The sequence below is a fragment of the Coenobita brevimanus genome, chromosome 17, assembly GCF_032717465.1.
Source record: "Coenobita brevimanus isolate Jiangsu-jjx chromosome 17, ASM3271746v2, whole genome shotgun sequence".
Classification (NCBI taxonomy): Eukaryota; Metazoa; Arthropoda; class Malacostraca; order Decapoda; family Coenobitidae; genus Coenobita; species Coenobita brevimanus.
Genome location: NC_136970.1, coordinates 4,411,457 through 4,431,873, shown reverse-complemented (window position 1 = coordinate 4,431,873; position 20,417 = coordinate 4,411,457). Strand labels below are relative to the sequence as shown.

The window sequence follows — 20,417 nt, the reverse complement described above, 5'->3', positions numbered from 1 at the left end:
GGCATAGTGGACTGTTCATGAAACTTTGTGTTTTGTATTGTTCGAGTGAGGTGCAAGATGTGAAAGTGCTTCAATGTGAATGGCTGCACTACAGGGAGAGCAGAGCGGATAGTTTGTAAATTTTATTTGTGCTGTGGGAGTGAGATACCTGAATGAGTCAATTGTTGTAAGTGTATTCTTGTCAACACAAAAGGGTTTCTAGCACTTTTTTCTGAGCAATTTATCCTGAATACTGTGCCTCTGCATTCCTGTTCATATGTTTTATCTCCTTTGAATACCAACGTATATATTACATAATTGACAAAGAAACTATTAACATCCCATATACAGAAACAAACGGATTGGGAGAAAGTGCTAGAAAAGCCTCCTAAACTAATAATAATACAGGTCATAGTGTTATTACAGTGGAGAGCACCAAAAAAAAAAAAAAAAAAAAAAAAAAAAAGTCAGAATACCTGAACCATTACTGTGGTTGGCTGGAGGTTTGTGGAGGTGTGGGAGGTTCTGGGGATGTGAAAGCCAGACCAGTAGTGTGTTGGTGCACTCCAGTAGGAATAATACTGGGATCTCAGCAATTTTTTTCTCTTCAATCAATCTGTTGAGAAAGCTTATATTTAGCCATATGCTATAAACTATCAATTTTATACAGAACTTCTGATTAATTTTCAATCTATCTATCTATTTAGTTATCTATCTACCTACCTATAACCAGACACATTTATCCCAAAAACAATGGCCACAATCAAATCTCCTTCTTGTCACTGTCCTCCACCAGCAGGCTGCCATTTCTCCAACTCACACTTCTTCTCTCAAATACATCTTCACCATCTGATATTATACTTGGTTGCCCCCTCCTCCCTTCCCTCCATCTCACTTGCTCACTCTAATGGTGCTTTTTAAAAAAATTTTGCTATTTCCAGATTACTTTATTCAAGTCTTGAAGTTATTCAGAGTTGGAAGGGTTAGATATAGTCTTAATCAACCACTTCCTTACTAGAGATTCTTCTTTAATTGAGTAAATATTGCCTATACTGTACTCTTTTCTCACTAACTTGACCTACAAACAACCATCTTGAATGCTTAGGTGTACAACAGATTAGCACAAGAATATGGTAGTCCTGAAAAAGTGTTACAGAATGGATGGAGAACTACAGCATTATTTTATTCTGCCAATGAGCTTATGTGATCTAAACTGTGAAATTATGAAAATCTAGACCAAGTTACATTGAAAGAAGTACAATGGTTGCAATATTTATTTATAAAATACATCACTGGGTTCAAGAAGTTAACTCCCTTCCCAATAATGTCAACTTTATATTTCATTCTCATTAACACATTGGGCTGAAGAAGGGCACCTTCACATGAAGACACCAATATTAGTAGGTGGGTCCACTGTTTGATTATACAAACGTCCCTAAACTTCCTCCCTATCCACCAACATGAGGATGGTGGATTGCAAGAGATGGACAACTCCAGCTTGCAGTCCACCATGTTCATAATTAGATGAATGTGGGTCCAAACTATCATCATCATCATCATCATCACCACCATCTACACCCCTTTTCCCACCTGCAAATGAGGTGAGGCACAATTCAGAAACTAAGAAAAAGTATGACATATGGAGAAAATATCCAGCAGTCTGCCTAGTTAAATCAGTCACAATCTCTTATTCATGCACCATTCAAGCCCTTGGAATCCTAACTCCACCTCACATGCATGAGAATCCACATTTATGTAGTTGATCACAACAACAACAACTATATATTCAGCTCAAATACCTAGGACTTACTTGTTAGCCTCAATCAGCTTATCAGCAATGAAGTTGATGACAGGGACAACCTCATCAAAGGCGGGAGCGATGTACTCACTATCATATTCATCGGTTGTGTGGTCTTCCTGTGGTTTGTTTTTTGTCCTTTTTAGCATGATTTTCTCCTGTTCTTCACTCTCTTCCTCTGTAGCGCGGAAAATGGTTTGATGTTTGTAGTTTTCAGAGTGACACAGACTTAAACTACTTGTGATATTTTTGCTACCTGTTGGTGCTTACAAATACTGTATGGAGAAGAAGGTACGAAAGGGTACATAAACAAATATTTATTACATTGATCAACTGACAGATTAACTGACACACAAACAGACAGATAAAAGTGAAGAGACAAGATGAGAAGAAAAGAGAAGAAGAAACAAGGTGAGAGAAGAGAAGAGAATAATAAGGATATACCATATAACCAAACTATGGCATCTGGTGGTTTAGTGGGTAATTAGGGCACTCTAATCAGCTTGAGCCGGTGCAGGTTTATATCCAAGGGGTGGATGGGGTTTACTGCTCACGTACTGCCACTCAGGGATAAATGAGGCAGGTCACCCTCATCTTAAATGCCAGGACCAACTTGCCTAGCCCCAAGCTCCTATGCTCCTCATGGGGAAACACTGGATTAGATGATGATGATGAAAAAAATGAGGAACCGACATCACAAAGACGGTGGAGAAAGAGAAGTATATAGATGAGAAGATACTATCTATCTATCTATCTATTGCCAGACGCCTCAATCCCGTTTGGGGTGGCCACAAACAAATCGCCTCCAAGTCGCCCTGTCCCCCGCCATTTCACTCCCCTGCTCCCAACTCACACCCCCCTCTCTCATATACCTCTCCACCCCATCCCTCCATCTCATCCTCGGCCTCCCCCTCCCTCTTCCCCCCTCCACCTCACTCACATACACTCTCTTCGTCAGTCTTTCACCCTCCATCCTCTCCACATGGCCAAACCACCTCAGTGTGTTCCTCAAAGCACTTCCTACCACATCCACATCCACACCACAACGCTCCTTTATATCCTCATTCATCAGCCTGTCTCTCCATGTGACTCCACAGGCTCCTCTTAAATAACTCATTTCCACTGCTCTCACTCTTGACTTGTGTCCTTCCAACAACGTCCAAGCTTCACTTCCATACGTTAGAGTTGGTATCACAATACTGTCATGTGGTAACTTTTTCACTTCCATGCTCACTTCCCTGTTTCTTATCACTGCTTTCAAAGAACCAGCAACCTTTCTTCCCTGCTATACCCTTTCAAGCACTTCACCCTCCAAACCTCCATCCTTACTCATCACACTACCCAAGTACTTAAACGTACTCACATTTTCCAATTCCTCACCATCCAACCTCGCTGTACATTCACTGACTTCACCTCTCTCAAAGACCATCACTGTACTCTTCCCTACATTCACCTTTAGATTCCATTTCTTACACACTGTCCCAAACTCATCCACCAAACCTTGCAGCTCCCCTTCGTCTTCACTCAACAACACAGTATCATCTGCGAACAACAGTACAGGGAGTTTCCAAACACTATCCTCTCTCACTAGGGCCACTCCAACATCCACTACCCTACCTTGTACCTCTTTTATTACCCCATCCATGTACAGATTGAACAACCATGGAGACACGACACATCCCTGTTTCAACCCAACCTTCAAAGAGAAAAATTCACTTAGTTCACCATCCACACACACTGCAGCCTTAGCACCATCATACATACTCTTCACAGCATTCAACAACTTCCCATCTACTCCATATATTCTTAATACTTTCCACAATCCTTGTCTATCCACCCTGTCAAATGCTTTCTCCAAATCCATGAAAGCCACATACAACTTCTTTCCCTTCTCTAGAAACTTTTCCAATAAAGATCTAAGAATGAATATCTGATCTACACAACCTCTTCCCTTCCTAAAGCCTCCCTGTTCTTCTCCAACTAATTCCTCTGTTCTTTCTCTAACTCTGTCAGTAAGTATCCTACCATACACTTTTCTTATTATACTAAGATGACAAATGCCCCTATATTTACCACACACTTCTTTTCCCCTTTTCCTTTGTACAAGGGAATAATTATACCTGACTTCCAATCCTCCGGGACTCTACCTTCCTCCCAGGCCAATCTGCACATCTTCCACATCCATTCTACTACTATCTCTCCCCCATGCTTCGGCATTTCACCACACACTCCATCAATTCCTGGGGCTTTCCCCAATTTAACTTTCTTCATTGCTTCCACAACTTCTATCCTACTGATTTCTTCCTGTCTTCTCACCTTCATCCTTCTCCCAGCCATTCCCCAGCCACTTATACTCGCATTACTTCCACCCTCTACGTTCAACAATTCCTTAAAGTGTTCTCTCCATCTGCTCACTTTTACTCCCTTCTCCACGAGTAATCTACCATTTTTATCTTTCACTCCCCTGCTAACCTCACTTCCACCCTGTCTTACTCTCTTCACCTCTTTCCAGAACATTTTCTTACAGTCCCTCCACTTTACACTCAAATTCCTTCCAAATTCCTCATCCACTCTCTTCTTACTCTCTCTTACTAATCTTTTCACCTCTCTCTTTCTACATATAACACTCTCTTCCGCCTCTCAACTTCTTCCACGCCCCTATTTCTCATCCATTCATTGTATGCTTTCTTCTTTTGTGCCACAGCCCTTTTCACCTCTTCAGTCCACCACCCTGTTCCTTGCACCTCCCTCCTTCTTCTCTTCGTCCCACACACCACATCACATGCTGCACATATTTCTTCCGTAAATATCCTGCACACACCTTCCATGTCCCCCATCTGCTCCAATTCATATTTGCCCAATCGTTCCTCCACTTCTCTCTTATACTCTGCCTTTTTCTCATCCTCTTGTAACCTTTCCACTCTCCTTGCAACTACTCCTTCCTCTCGTCTTTCCCTTCTTCTATTCCTCCATATTACTTAGATCCTAATTCTGGCCACCACCAAGTAGTGGTCAGAAAGTCCACTCCCCCAACCTCTATAAGCTCTTGCATCCATTACACATCTTCGCATCCTTTCATCCACACACACATAATCAATCACTGCCTTCCTTTCATTCAGTTCACCACCCACCCCTCTCATCACTCGCCATGTATATCTGTGGATCATTTTATACCTGAAGAGGGTATTGGCCATCACCAACCCCCTCCCAGCACAAATGTCTACTAACACACTGCCATTCTCATCTATCCCAGCAGGCACACTCCACTCACCAACTATTTCATCCACCTTCACATTCCTTACTTTACCATTCATATCACCGATCAAAAACACTCTCTCATTCCTTCCAAACTTTTCCATGCACACTTCCACATTTGTCCAGAACTCTTCTCTCATTCTGCTAGCATGATCTTGCGTTGGCCACATACACACACACAATCGCCCACATTTGTATTCCAACTTTCAACTTTACCCACACAATCCTTGACCCAACTGATCCATACTGTCTTATGCTCTTCTTCCATCTTTTACTCACAGCTATACATACTCCTTCCTTTGCCCTCTCATTCTCACCTACTCCTGCACATATACCCCATCCATACTCCCATTCTCTCATACTTTCTCCTCTCCATTTTGCTTCAGTTATTCCACATACATCCACTTTCTCACCCTCAAGCACCTGGACAATTTCTCTCTCTTTCACCTCATCATTCGCTCCTCTTACATTCCATGTAGCCATTACCAAGAAGTGAAAAAAAGAAAGAAGACAAGAAATGAGAAAACAAGATATATACCCTATATATTTTTTATGGTGCCAATAGTTCATCCACCCCAATATCTGAACTGACTTCAGGATGAGCCCAGTTTCAGTTCATTCTAAGAAGCATCTCAGAAGTTCAGACAATTTAAATCAATCTGGATTACTTCAATGTGACTTGTGAAAATCTGTCTATAGATGAAGCAGCACAAGGTTATGAAGGAGTGCATGGGGGATGTGCGTATGGTCTAAGGAATGCAGAAGGGGAAAGGATACTCGAGTTTGGGGAGGCAACGGACATGATTGTGTGCAACACATATTTTAGGAAAAGAGACAGTAGGTTAATTACGTATGAGTCTGGGGGAAATAGCAGTCAGATAGATTATTTTCTGGTTAGGAGGGCTGATAGGAGGTTAGTGAGGGATGTTAAAGTTATAGGAAGTGAGGAGTGTGTGCAGCAGCACAAACTATTGATTTGTGATATGGTGCTTAAAGAACAAGAGATGAAAAAGAGGACTTATGTACCTAGAAGGAAAATATGGAAGCTAAAAAACCAAGTGGTAAGAGATGCCTTCTACAGCAAGTTGAGGAGAGTGGTGGCTGAACAGGGAGCTGTAGACAGAGGCGTTAATGAACAGTACAGAGCCCTCAAGAACAATTTCTTGAGAGTTACTGATGTAACATGCGGTTGGACAAGAGGACCACCAAGACATAAAGTAACTTGGTGGTGGGATGAGGGTGTAGAAGCTGTAGTTAAGGAGAAAAGAAGGCTTTTCCGGGAATGGAAGAAGAGAGGTAGCAAAGAGGAATATTTGGCTGCCAAGAGTAGGGCTAGAACAGAGGTATACAGGGCAAAAGTCTGAGTCACAGAGACTATTACTTGATAACCTAAATCATGGGGAAAGGAAAAATATGATATTTAGGGTGGCAGGTCAAGTGAAGAGGGATAATCGGGATATTATAGGTGAGCAGTGTGTAAAGAATGATGAAGGAAGGGTAGTGGTGAACAGTGAGGATATTAATGATGCATGGAGAGAGCATTACAACCAGTTGTTGAATGAGGAGTTTGACTGGGACAGGGAAGGTTTGGAGCCAGCAGATCCAGTGTCTGGCCCTTGGCCTTTGATTGATACTGCTACTGTGAGTGAGGCAATAGGCAGGATGAGGATAGGGAAGGCAGCAGGTGTGTCTGGGTTGACTGCCGAAATGCTGAAGGCCTTAGGCGACATAGGGGTGAGTTTAGTCACTGACCTGATAAATAGGATTATTTATGAGTGTGTTGTCCCAGATGATTGGCTGAAGAGTGTAATTGTAAATGTGTATAAAGGGAAGGGTGATGCCCTGGAAAGAGGAAATTATAGGTGTAAAGCTTTTAGATCAGATAATGAATGTAATGGAGAGTTTTAGGTGTGATTAGAGAATGAGTGAATATTGATGAGATGCAGTTTGAGTTTATGCCAGGTAAGGGGACCACTGATGCCATATTCATTGTTCGACAGCTTCAGGAAAAATATATTGGTAGGAGAAGGGATCTTTATTTTGTTTTTGTTGATTTGGAAAAGGCCTTTGACAGAGTCCCTAGAGAGGTGGTGAAGTGGGCAATGAGAAAGCTTGGCTTGGAGGAGTGGTTGGTTAGGGTGGTTTTGGCTATGTATGTGGGTGCTCACACCCAGGTAAGAGTGAATGGAGATTTGAGTGATGAGTTCTCCGTGAATGTTGGTGTGCATCAGAGGTCAGTCTTGAGTCCCATGTTGTTTATCATGGTACTTGAAGCCCTTTCACGTGACTTTAGAAACGGACTCCCGTGGGAGTTGTTGTATGCTGATGATTTGGTGTTGATTGCAGAGAACGAAAGGGAGGCGGAGGAAAGGTTTAGGAAGTGGAGATGGTATGGGGCACAAGGGTTTAAGGGTAAATGCAGATAAAACAAAAGTGATGATATCTAGGGTTGGTGGTGGTACTTTCAAAGATGAGGGAGAGTGGCCATGTGCGGTTTGCCACAAGAGCGTGGGAAGTAATTCCATCTTGTGCGGTGTGTGTGATAAATGGGTGCATAAGAGATGTAGTGGTATCAGAGGTAGACTGCGAGATAATGCTGATTTTATGTGTACGGCGTGTCGGGGTGAGCAGGTGGAGATTGTCAGCCTTGAAAGAATTGAACTTGCTGGTGAATCTCTTGAGTGTGTGGAAGAGTTTTGTTATTTGGGAGACATGTTGTGTGCTGGATGTGGGGCTAGAGTTAGCTCTGTGGCTAGGGTGAGAAGTGGTTGGAAGAAGTTCAGGGAGCTCTTGCCTCTCCTGACATTGAGAGGACTCTCCCTACGTGCTAAGGGGTCTTTGTATGCAGCATGTGTTAGGAGTGTAATGCTTTATGGTAGTGAGACCTGGACAGTGAAGGAGGAAGATATTCGCCAGCTCAGACGTACAGAAATGACAATGATTAGGTGGATGTGCAGTGCGTCCCTGCATCCAAGGCCTGGAGGGGCTGGGTTTATGATGGAAGAGCTGAGAGGTAGGATGGGACTGGAGTGTATTGGTGTTGTGATGAGGAGAGGTAGACTGAGATGGTTTCGACATGTGGAGAGGATGGGGGATGATAATTGGGTGAGGAAGGTGAGAAGTGTTAATACTGGGGGTGGGGTTATGAGGGGTAGACCGAGAAAGACATGGGACGAGGTCATTAAGTGTGAGGGTAGACCGAGAAAGACATGGGACGAGGTCATTAAGTGTGACCTCAGGGTTAAGGGACTGAACAGGGAGGCTGCAATGGATTGTGCAGCATGGAGAGCCGGCATCAGGTGACCATGGCAGACACATGCAAGCATGTTGAAGCCATTAAAAATGAAAACGAAAACGATATATAAACATGTGCCTTTGCTCAGTGGTGCCTGTTCTTCTAGCTACCACTAACAAAATGCCCCTCAGAGAACACTAATATGGACCAAACTTAGAATGTGAGCTACTGGACCCCAAAAGGTTATGTGTGAAAAGCTTATTTAGGAGCAACTGTCAGGGTTCAGAGTTTTGTTACTTAGCAATTACAAATTTAATGTCAATAGTATAGTAAATCCTTGTAGATGAATAAAAAATGAAATGAATTACATACTGAGCTGCTTGACAAGACAGGCAATGGCCTGCGATGCAGCAGACTGTGATGCTGAGCGAAGTGCGGCACCACCACGGGCATGTGCACGACCACACACACCCACCACCTGCGTCACAAGCTGGCCTGACACTGTGATACTTGACACACAACACATGTTTAGCACCACCTGACAAACACAACATATCCTCATTAACAGAGACATAATCAGCATCCTCATTTAGTACCACCTCACAGAACACAACATATCATCATTAGCATACAGGCATAATCAGCATCCTAATCAGAAGTTAAGGCTGTACTCCAAAATATCATGTTTTTTGCATACAAATGGTACTAGCTGTCTTCATTACAGGTCATGATTGTGTTCCAAAATATCACAACTTTTTGCATACAACTGATACCGTATACTGAGAGAATCTGGCAATTCAGATTTACAGGCAACAATGGAACACTATTAGGCAATATTTTGTAATTTAGCATCCATTTAACCCACTGATAGTGATATCTTTTATTTTTACTTCTTGCTATAGAACTAGGTAAATTTTTTGGGGAGCCTATCCGATGGAGCCAGGATTTTGTGGGCTTGCATGGGAGTGAATGGAAGAGTGACCCACTGCACTGGGCAAACTTTGGCCGTGTGGACGTTGATACTCCTCACCCTGCCCTAGGGTGGGAAAGGAGGTCCGGATGATGACGATGATTGAATAAGGTGGTAATATGTGATTTTCACTGACCTTTTCACTACAAAATATCTCCCCTCAGAGTATTAAAATCATCTGAAGGTAACAGGAATAAAGCAACACACTGTATTACATCACCCGATTAAAGGATTTAACCCCTTCATCCAATGATGGATTATATGAGGCCTCCGGAATTAAGGGGCGTATATGAAAAAACCTAGTTTCAAGTAATTTGTGATGAAAGTTAAGCAACTGGTACACCATTAGTTTTCAAAATAAATATCTATTATGTGTTACCACATTAATTACGCGGTCAAGGACTTTTTCCCAGTGTGTGTGTTTTTTTTTGTGTATGTGTTTTTATGTGTGTGTTTTTTTGTGTTTGTTTGACCCCCTGCCGAAACAACTATATAAATTTATTTACGAAATCAAAATATGAGGTGATTTTTTTTAATTTTATAAAATTAATAAACCGTGAAAGTTTCATTAACATACGGCCATTAGTTTTTTTATATATAAATTTTTAAAATATGTTTTATTGTTTTTTTTTTTTTTACCCCGAGAGCTATAAATACATTCCTATAAGTGACAATGATTGTACAAGTAGATCAATAATAAGAATAAGGCCGTGCGATCTTTCAGTTTCCGGCAGTTTGTGAATATTTCCGAGCAATTTTCCAACCCAACTTTATCAAAGCACCGGTTAGGGCACGCACATGGTGCTCCCATGGTACGAGCTGCAACTTGTTGCTTAGTGTGAGGGCTTGTGTATCCCTCACCACTGTCTCATTTTTCCTTCACCATGTTTCTCTTCCATGTCTCAGGCCTCCTCTTAGGCTTTCAAGACAACGTACATGGTTGCCTCTCACTTTTGGTGTCACTATCACTCATGATGAAGCAGTAAAATCCGGTGAAAATAGACGAAATGCGAGAGTTAAGGTGCCAGGCGTCTATCAACACAGAGGCAAGGCTAGAGACTGTGGTGATGGCGCAGGCCATGTGCGTCTGGCAGTACGTGATTAGCCAAGCCAGGAGGTGTGTCGCTGCTGTCATGTGCTCATTGGCTTGCCATTTCCGCCCCTTTACTTCTGGTCCCAGACTTGAGCCAATGTTTTACGCAGCAAAATTACCTGACTTCCCTCTTTAGTTCAACCCATCATATGGTCGAGTATTGTTTGACATACCATGGTGCAGAGGTGGCCTTGCAGAGTAGCTGCCAGACATTACTGGAAAATTCGACTTTTTGCAGGTTACGTCCTTTTACTTCTGGGTGCCTCATATATTTACCTGTCACTATAAACGGATGATTTTATTTAACACAGGAAAAATCTTTAGTTCTTAAATGGTTTACAGTATATAGGATATAACTAACAACTCTAGTTTGAAAAATATCATCAAGAGGTGGTAAGAAAAAAGAAAAAAATGCTGTCAGACTAAAAAGGTTAAGAGAACTTTTCTGTAACATAACACAGTATCCATTCCACAGGCAGCCCACCTTGAGTAGCTCAACCTGTGTGTCCTCTGAATGTGATGGGAGGGACTGCAGCGCTGCAAGCAGCTGTGATGGCAACCAGGTTGTCTCGTCATCCTCCTCGAAGTCGCTGTGGAATTGAGTGTCTCGCAGCAGCTGTGAAAGTACCAACCTGTTGTCAACTTCCAGCAGTAGCATTACCAGTGGACAGTGGGGGCACACGCCATCCACTCAATCAATATTGTGCAACTGTAAGGTGACTAAATTGAGTATCAAGCCAAATGGTTTCTTGTAATCCAGAAAACCATTTACAGCACTATGTTTGGTGGTGACCACATACCATATGATGCCTGGAGGTCTAGTGGGTTATGGCACTCCAGCCAGATGGGGCTGTAAAGGTTTACATGCAAGCATGTTCATGCTGATATCAGTTCAACCCCACTACTACTATTGATGATGGGAAAAGAAAAATGTAATGGAAGGGTTGAAAGTTTCTTTTACTTCTTCAGTATATAATTTAATATTACTCAAGAAGTATATATTGTTATGAAGGGGATTTGCCAGTTAGGTGGTCTCGTATCTTCGAGATGTTTCTCGTACCATAAGTTCTGGCATCGGTACCTGTCAGAGATGCCAGTTTGCCTGCTGTTTGTGAGCATAGTTATTTCATAAGTTCTGCATTAATTTTTGTGCTCTTTTTCTTTAAAATGTTTAAGTGATTGCTTGTTAAATTATGTAGTTTAAGTTCGTATGGTAAATGATTTAGGGTGATATGTAATGTAAGACAACACCAGCATGTTTTGGGCTGTTTCCGAGTTGGCAACTGTTGCCCGTTGAGAGTAAACATGAAGTCTCGAGAGTAATGCAAGCTTATATAAGATGGGTTAGAGATTATTACAAGTTTAGTGAGGTGTCAAGTCAGTCTGAGCAAAGTGCAGTTGGTTTTGCTTCAGTCTGAGTGTAGTACAGTGTCAGTGTCAGTGAAGATTGTACATTTTTGGTACTTGTGAGAACAGTGGCAAACAGTGATGGGTTACTGAAGTTTGTATATCATTGGAACATAAGAAAATAATGAAGTGTCAAGCATTAAGCGTAATAACTGTGAAGTGTTGTTAAGCATTAAGTGTAATAGCAGTTAGTAAAGTGTGTATAGCTGCAGTGCTTGTGAGAACAGTGAAGTTGGAAGACATTAAGTGGAATAATTTGGAAAATAAAGACAGTGAACTTTAAGAAGTTGTATGCGGCTTTCATGGATTTGGAGAAAGCATATGACAGGGTGGATAGACAAGGATTGTGGAAAGTGTTAAGAATATATGGAGTAGATGGGAAGTTGCTGAATGCTGTGAAGAGTATGTACGATGGTGCAAAGGCTGCAGTGCATGTGGATGGTGAACTAAGTGAATTTTTCTCTTTGAAAGTTGGGTTGAAACAGGGATGTGTCATGTCTCCATGGTTGTTCAATCTGTACATGGATGGGGTAAAAAAAGAGGTACAAGGTAGGGTAGTGGATGTTGGAGTGGCCCTGGTGAGAGAGGATAGTGTTTGGAAACTCCCTGTACTGTTGTTTGCAGATGATACTGTGCTGTTGAGTGAAGACGAAGGGGAGCTGCAAGGCTTGGTGGATGAGTTTGGGACAGTGTGTAAGAAACGGAATCTAAAGGTGAATGTAGGGAAGAGTACAGTGATGGTCTTTGAGAGAGGTGAAGTCAGTGAATGTACAGCGAGGTTGGATGGTGAGGAATTGGAAAATGTGAGTACGTTTAAGTACTTGGGTAGTGTGATGAGTAAGGATAGAGGTTTGGAGGGTGAAGTGCTTGAAAGGGTACAGCAGGGAAGAAAGGTTGCTGGTTCTTTGAAAGCAATGATAAGAAACAGGGAAGTGAGCATGGAAGTGAAAAAGTTACTACATGACAGTATTGTTATACCAACTCTAACTATGGAAGTGAAGCTTGGATGTTGTTGGAAGGACACAAGTCAAGAGTGAGAGCAGTGGAAATGAGTTATTTAAGAGGAGCCTGTGGAGTCACATGGAGAGACAGGCTGACGAATGAGGATATAAAGAAGCGTTGTGGTGTGGATGTGGATGTGATAGGAAGCATTATGAGGAACACACGGAGGTGGTTTGGCCATGTGGAGAGGATGGAGGGTGAAAGACTGACGAAGAGAGTGTATGTGAGTGAGGTGGAGGGGGGAAGAGGGAGGGGGAGGCCGAGGATGAGATGGAGGGATGGGGTGGAGAAGTATATGAGAGAGGGGGGTGTGAGTTGGGAGCAGGGCAGTGAAATGGCGGGGGACAGGGCAACTTGGAGGCGATGTTTGTGGCCACCCCAAACGGGATTGAGGCGTCTGGCAATAGCTAGATAGACAGACAGAACTTTAAGAAGCCAGTGTTTATTTTCGCCTCAGCTGATCTTGTGTACTGCACACCTAAAGGCTGACCATAGGAAGAACAACTCACTGGGCAACGTCCTACCTGTACTGCACTACTGCTGTTGGAGCCTGTGGCAGTGTGGGGTGGGGACGTAACAATATTATAAAAAAAAAAAAAGTACTGTAATCTGGTTGAAGATATTCATACAAAGATTTTTATAATTTTGTTCTTGTTGCCATACACTAATGTCTTAATCCAAGAGGTAGCCAGAGGTTTTTTTCTATCATGTAAATGCTGCCAGGGATGTAGTGTGGTCTCATACAGTTTGAATGCTCTGCACTACAGCAACTATGTCTCAAACCATCCTTCACCCAAATGGAGTAACAAGGGACTGGCTCACATGTGATGATCTTACTCAACTTTAAGCCAATGCATGGAAGCATGTTGGAGCTTTTATGAACGATACAAATGATGGAAGACCTCTCATTACGAAAAGGTTAATAAGAACTGTGGAAGGAAGGCCAATGAGCAGAAACAGAAATTCCTGAAAGTTCTTAAGCCATTACTACCCCAACAAGAGGCAGCACATGGTGGAAAAAAAATGCTAATTCCATACTATACACCCCATCCACGGTGTAGGCTCTTGAAAGTGGGTGTCTGTTGTCCAGTCTGTTATCCTTACTGGCATTAAATGACCTAAATACTACAGAAAAAGAGATTTGAATAGGGTTTAAGTGAATGAAGTGGAGGGAACGATAGGGAGAGGGAGACTGAGGATGAGTTGGTGGGACAGGGTGAAGTATAAGGAATGGGGATGGTGAAAGCTGGAGGGAGAGCAGCCTGACTGCTTGAGACAGGGTGACATGGAGGTAATTTGTGCAGACGACTCCAAAATTACAACATCTGGCTGTATAGTATACAGACAGACAGACAGGCAGACAACTCTGGGGGGGACTAACCACACCTGTCATCACTCACACAATATTCTAACCACTATACAGCACTGCTCCTTCACCTACCTTATAGCAGCCTGAGATGGCCAGACTAATGAGCTTGGACTGGCGTGACTCTAGTGCCCCCTGCAGTGCCCTCAAACACAGCGCTCGCAGCTCATGTGGTGGGGAACGCAGCAGGCCCGTCTGAGATTCCAGTATGTCTGAGGGGAACACAGAAACTTTTTTTTTTTTTTTTTACACCGTGTACAATTCACGTTAACCTGGCCCAGATTTTTGCCATTTTGCAGCTAATATAGTTATGGATTATTTCACCTCAACCAGGCTCAGATTTCTCTCCTACAGCAGCTTATTTCGCATAGCTCTGTGGCATAAAAAAACAAAGCTACAGCTCTACATCCTTTTCATAACTTCTATGTGAGTAGCATCACACTGTGATGTTATTCTACTGCTAAAACAGCATTCAAGATGGAGCACATGCAATTTTTGGTCAAGGAACCCATTTTACTGGAAATGCTATTTAGCTACTAGTTCTCAGCTATTTAGCTACTAGTTCTCCAGCTATTAGTGGTAGGTGGTGGCGACCATCATCCATTTACTTGATGTAGTGCTGCCTACTTTTTCCTTAGCCTTCATCATTCTTTCACTGTGCCTGCCCTCCACTCTTCCTATTTCTCCCATCTTTCCTGTCACTTTTTATTGCTTTTCTTTCCCTTACAGGTGGCTTTACACTGAGTGACAAGTCAAATGGTTTCCTGTATGCCAAGAAACCATTTGCAACACTGGGTGGTAACCATATAACCATACCATACGTGCTCCCTACATGTCAACAAGTGGGTTGGTGGAGAGTTAGTGCCCCTCCCCGCAAAACAAATAACTCAAAATCAAATGGCCACCCCTTACGGGATTATGGCGTCTGGCAATAGACAGACAGACAGATTCTCCAGCTATCATGCTTTTCCCTTTCCTAGCTTCCTGGACCCTGCCATACTACATCTTTAGGTGACAAAAAGTTAGCATGATGACAATGATGACAGCGATGATGATAATGAGGATGATAATAATGATGGCAATAATAATGATGATGATGATAATATAGTCTCTGAGTGGCAGTTTTACCTTTGGCCTCAGTGCAATGTTGTCGTAGCTGGGCATACTTGTTGTGAGATGCCTCGCGAAGCAGCTGCTCCAGTACTTCCTCCATGATGCCTTATACTTTGATACCAACCTTCACCTTATTTTAACTCTGCCATTGTGGATGCTAGTTACTGTACCATTCACTTCTGAAACAAAAGCATACATGTTCAGAAAATACAGCACACTTTCATTATAAAATCAAGAATTTAAAACTTTTTCTATCTATCTATCTATCTATTGCCAGACGCCTCAATCCCGTTTGGGATGGCCACAAACAAATCGCCTCCAAGTCGCCCTGTCCCCTGCCATTTCACTGCCATGCTCCCAACTCACACCCCCCTCTCTCATATACCTCTCCACCCCATCCCTCCATCTCATCCTCGGCCTCCCCCTCCCTCTTCCCCCCTCCACCTCACTCACATACACTCTCTTTGTCAGTCTCTCACCCTCCATCCTCTCCACATGGCCAAACCACCTCAGTGTGTTCCTCACAATGCTTCCTATCACATCCACATCCATTTGTATGATCACTGTGATGAATGATTTCTCACTATATGAATGCTACACCACTAAATTTATTACTGTATATGATCAATCACTATGCAAATGGTTATCAGAATGCATCCCAGTTGTAAAACAAGGAGGTGCTGCACACTGTTACCTACCATATCTATTGTCTAATTCTTTGTCATCCCATCAGGAATACACAAACAAAGGTTTAGGTTATTCATGCCAGATATTTAAGGGAAGGGTGGTCTAGTTGATGCCTAGTGGTCCAGTGGGTTCATGTAGTTCAACCAGGGTCAGCCCATAAGAGCTGAAATTCTACGGATGGTTGACATTTTTGTTCACATAATGCCACTCAGGGTCAGCAATGGTCCGTCTTGCCTCAAACGTCTTGACCGAATATCCTAGCCCTGGACATTTATGTTTCTAATGGGACAATGAGGGATGTTTGCATTACCAGGGTGGCTAATTTTATCAGTGCCATCGTATGAGGGCATCCTTCACTAACACCATGAAGAGATACCGGCATCAGCAACTGACTAATTTAGTTAAAATTCATTCAACTGTATAGTAAATAACAAACAGCAGAGTACAACTTACAGTACTGTCATTACTGAGCTTCAAATGCTTTGTTACTAGCCATCAAAATTTTCTAAAATAAAAGAATAACTGTGCAACTCAAATATGACCACAGTCTTCAGAATGTTTGGGTCACTCAGAGCCATGCAGGCCTAATTCTGGTTTTTCTACTGGCAACACATCAAACAACTTACATAACTGGTAGTACTTCAGAACCAGCTACACCCAACTACCATACTATAATATATCCACCATTTAGTTTATGAAATTTTATGCAATTCTCTTCTATACACATCCATCACAAGTGTACTTTTTAGAAGTCGGGAAATGTGGAGTAGGGAAAGGATTTGTCCAGTTCCTAGTTCCAACTGTTATCGTATATACAGTACTTTAAAATTATGTTAGCCATGGTTATGTTATCAGGTTAGGTTAAGTTAGGTTAGTACAGGAAAAGTAATGTTAGAGACAAACTGCAAGACAGCTCCCATTAACAAATGATGAAAATTTTATGACAGACGACCAAGGACCGGACAAAGGACATTGCAATTGGAACGTGGAATGTAAGGGGAGCAAATGATGAGGTGAAAGAGAGAGAGATTGTCCAGGTGCTTGAGGATGTGAAAGTGGATGTATGTGGAATAACTGAAACAAAATGGAGAGGAGAAAGTGTGAGAGAATGGGAGTATGGATGGAGTATATGTGCTGGAGTAGGTGAGAATGAGAGGGCAAAGGAAGGAGTATGTATAGTTGTGAGTAAAAGATGGAAGAGGAGCATAAGACAGTATGGATCAGTTGGATCAAGGATTGTGTGGGTAAAGTTGAAAGTTGGAATACAAATGTGGGCGATTGTCTGTGTGTATGCGCCAACGCAAGATCGTGCTAGAAGAGTGAGAGAAGAGTTCTGGACAAATGTAGAAGTGTGCATGGAAAAGTTTGGAAGGAATGATAGAGTGTTTTTGATTGGTGATATGAATGGTAAAGTTGGGAATGTGAAGGTGGATGGAATAGTTGGTGAGTGGGGTGTGCCTGCTGAGATAGATGAGAATGGGAGTGCGTTAGTGGACATTTGTGCTGGGAGGGGTTGGTGATAGCCAATACCCTCTTCAGGCATAAAATGATCCACAGGTATACATGGCGAGTGGTGAGAAGGGTGGGTGGTGAATTGAGTGAAAGGAAGGCAATGATTGATTATGTGTGTGTGGATGAAAGGATGCGAAGATGTATATTGGATACAAGAGTTTATAGAGGTTGGGGAGTGGACTTTCTGACCACTACTTGGTGGTGGCCAGAGTTAAAGTTCAAGTAAGATGGAGGAATAGAAGAAGGGAAAGACGAGAGGAAGGAGTAGTTGCAAGGAGAGTGGAAAGGTTACAAGAGGATGAGAAAAAGGCAGAGTATAAGAGAGAAGTGGAGGAACGATTGGGCAAATATGAGTTGGAGCAGATGGGGACGTGGAAGGTGTGTGTAGAATATTTACAGAAGTAATATGTGCAGCATGTGATGGGGTGTGTGGAAGGTAGAGAAGACGGAGGGGGTGCAAGGAACAGCGTGGTGGACTGAAGAGGTGAAACGGGCTGTGGCACAAAAGAAGAAAGCATATAATGAATGGATGAGAAATAGGGGCGTGGAAGAAGTTGAGAGGCGGAAGAGAGAGTTATATGTAGAAAGAAAGAGAGAGGTGAAAAGATTAGTAAGAGAGAGTAAGAAGAGAGTGGATGAGGAATTTGGAAGGAATTTGAGTGTAAAGTGGAGGGACTGTAAGAAAATGTTCTGGAAAGAGGTGAAAAGAGTAAGACAGGGTGGAAGTGAAGTTAGCAGGGGAGTGAAAGATAAAAATGGTAGATTACTAGTGGAGAAGGGAGAAAAAGTGAGCAGATGGAGAGAACACTTTAAGGAATTGTTGAACGTGGAGGATGGAAGTAATGCGAGTATAAGTGGCTGGGGAATGGCTGGAAGAAGAAGGGAGGTGAGAAGACAGGAAGAAATCAGTAGGATAGAAGTTGTGGAAGCAATGAAGAAAGTTAAATCAGGGAAAGCCCCAGGAATTGATGGAGTGTGTGGTGAAATGCTGAAGCATGGGGGAGAGATAGTAGTAGAATGGATGTGGAAGATGTGCAGATTGGCCTGGGAGGAAGGTAGAGTCCCGGAGGATTGGAAGTCAGGTATAATTATTCCCTTGTACAAAGGAAAAGGGGAAAAAGAAGTGTGTGGTAATCACAGGGGCATTTGTCTTCTTAGTATAATAGGAAAAGTGTATGGTAGGATACTTATTGACAGAGTTAGAGAAAGAACAGAGGAATTAGTTGGAGAAGAACAGGGAGGCTTTAGGAAGGGAAGAGGTTGTGTAGATCAGATATTCATTCTCAGATCTTTAGTGGAAAAGCTTCTAGAGAAGGGAAAGAAGTTGTATGCGGCGTTCATGGATTTGGAGAAAGCATATGACAGGGTGGATAGACTAGGATTGTGGAAAGTGTTAAGAATATATGGAATAGATGGGAAGTTGTTGAATGCTGTGAAGAGTATGTACGATGGTGCGAAGGCTGCAGTGCGTGTGGATGGTGAACTAAGTGAATTTTTCTCTTTGAAAGTTGGGTTGAAACAGGGATGTGTCATGTCTCCGTGGTTGTTCAATCTGTACATGGATGGGGTAATAAAAGAGGTACAAGGTAGGGTAGTGGATGTTGGAGTGGCCCTGGTGAGAGAGGATAATGTTTGGAAACTCCCTGTACTGTTGTTTGCAGATGATACCGTGTTGTTGAGTGAAGACGAAGGGGAGCTGCAAGGCTTGGTGGATGAGTTTGAGAGAGTGTGTAAGAAACGGAATCTAAAGGTGAATGTAGGGAAGAGTAAAGTGATGGTCTTTGAGAGAGGTGAAGTCAGTGAATGTTCAGCGAGGTTGGATGGTGAGGAATTGGAAAATGTGAGTACGTTTAAGTACTTGGGTAGTGTGATGAGTAAGGATGGAGGTTTGGAGGGTGAAGTGCTTGAAAGGGTACAGCAGGGAAGAAAGGTTGCTGGTTCTTTGAAAGCAGTGATAAGAAACAGGGAAGTGAGCATGGAAGTGAAAAAGTTACTACATGACAGTATTGTGATACCAACTCTAACGTACGGAAGTGAAGCTTGGACGTTGTTGGAAGGACACAAGTCAAGAGTGAGAGCCGTGGAAATGAGTTATTTAAGAGGAGCCTGTGGAGTCACATGGAGAGACAGGCTGACGAATGAGGATATAAAGGAGCGTTGTGGTGTTGATGTGGATGTGATAGGAAGCGTTATGAGGAACACACTGAGGTGGTTTGGCCATGTGGAGAGGATGGAGGGTCAAAGACTGATGAATAGAGTGTATGTGAGTGAGGTGGAGGGGGAAAGAGGGAGGGGGAGGCCGAGGATGAGGTGGAGAGATGGGGTGGAGAGGTATATGAGAGAGGGGTGTGTGAGTTGGGAGCAGGGGAGTGAAATGGCGGGGGACAGGGTGACTTGGAGGCGATTTGTTTGTGGCCACCCCAAACGGGATTGAGGCGTCTGGCAATAGATAGATAGATAGATAGATAGATTATCTTTCATATTTGTATAATTCATATATGCCAACCAAATTCTGCAGAAATAACATGTATGTCTCTAAAGAACACCAAGTTATGTTTGCTGATGTCAGCAGTGGCATCCTACATAACAGGGCAATGGGTTGATCCAGACCCGAAACTCATTCGTCCCCAAATTGTTCCAATGTTAGGTCACTGACACAGCAGGTGGCCACTTGTCACAGTTTGCACGTAAAAATTGATGAGGTCGTCTTGCTGACACCTTTAAATTATGCATTTCTGCACTTTTCAAACCTATCACAAAGATAATTACATTATAATTTATTAAGAAAAAAAAAAAAAAACATCTATTGCTAAACACCTTAATCCTGTAAGAGGTGGCCACAAACAAATCATCTCCATGTTGCCCTGTCCCCTGACATTTCACTTCCCTCCCCCCAGTCCACAACCCCCTCTCTCATATACAGTACTTCTCCATTCCATCCCTCCACCTCATTCTGAGACTCCCCCTTCCTCCACCTCACTCACATACACTCTCCTCATT

General features: G+C 42.7%; 1 protein-coding gene across 1 annotated transcript in view; it reads right to left on the bottom strand.

Moving 5' to 3' along the window:
• Positions 1-15,346, bottom strand: part of LOC145391233 (brefeldin A-inhibited guanine nucleotide-exchange protein 3-like) — a 97,032-nt gene extending 81,686 nt beyond the window's left edge. The window contains exons 1-6 of the mRNA XM_080265909.1: positions 15,234-15,346; positions 14,181-14,317; positions 10,815-10,946; positions 8,640-8,805; positions 1,790-1,955; positions 468-595 (exon numbers count right to left, since the gene is read on the bottom strand). Coding sequence (XP_080122035.1) covers positions 468-595; positions 1,790-1,955; positions 8,640-8,805; positions 10,815-10,946; positions 14,181-14,317; positions 15,234-15,318 — 814 coding nt within the window. The 5' untranslated portion in view covers positions 15,319-15,346. The remainder of the gene's footprint in view (positions 1-467; positions 596-1,789; positions 1,956-8,639; positions 8,806-10,814; positions 10,947-14,180; positions 14,318-15,233) is intronic.
• Between the last annotated feature and the right edge of the window lie 5,071 nt (positions 15,347-20,417).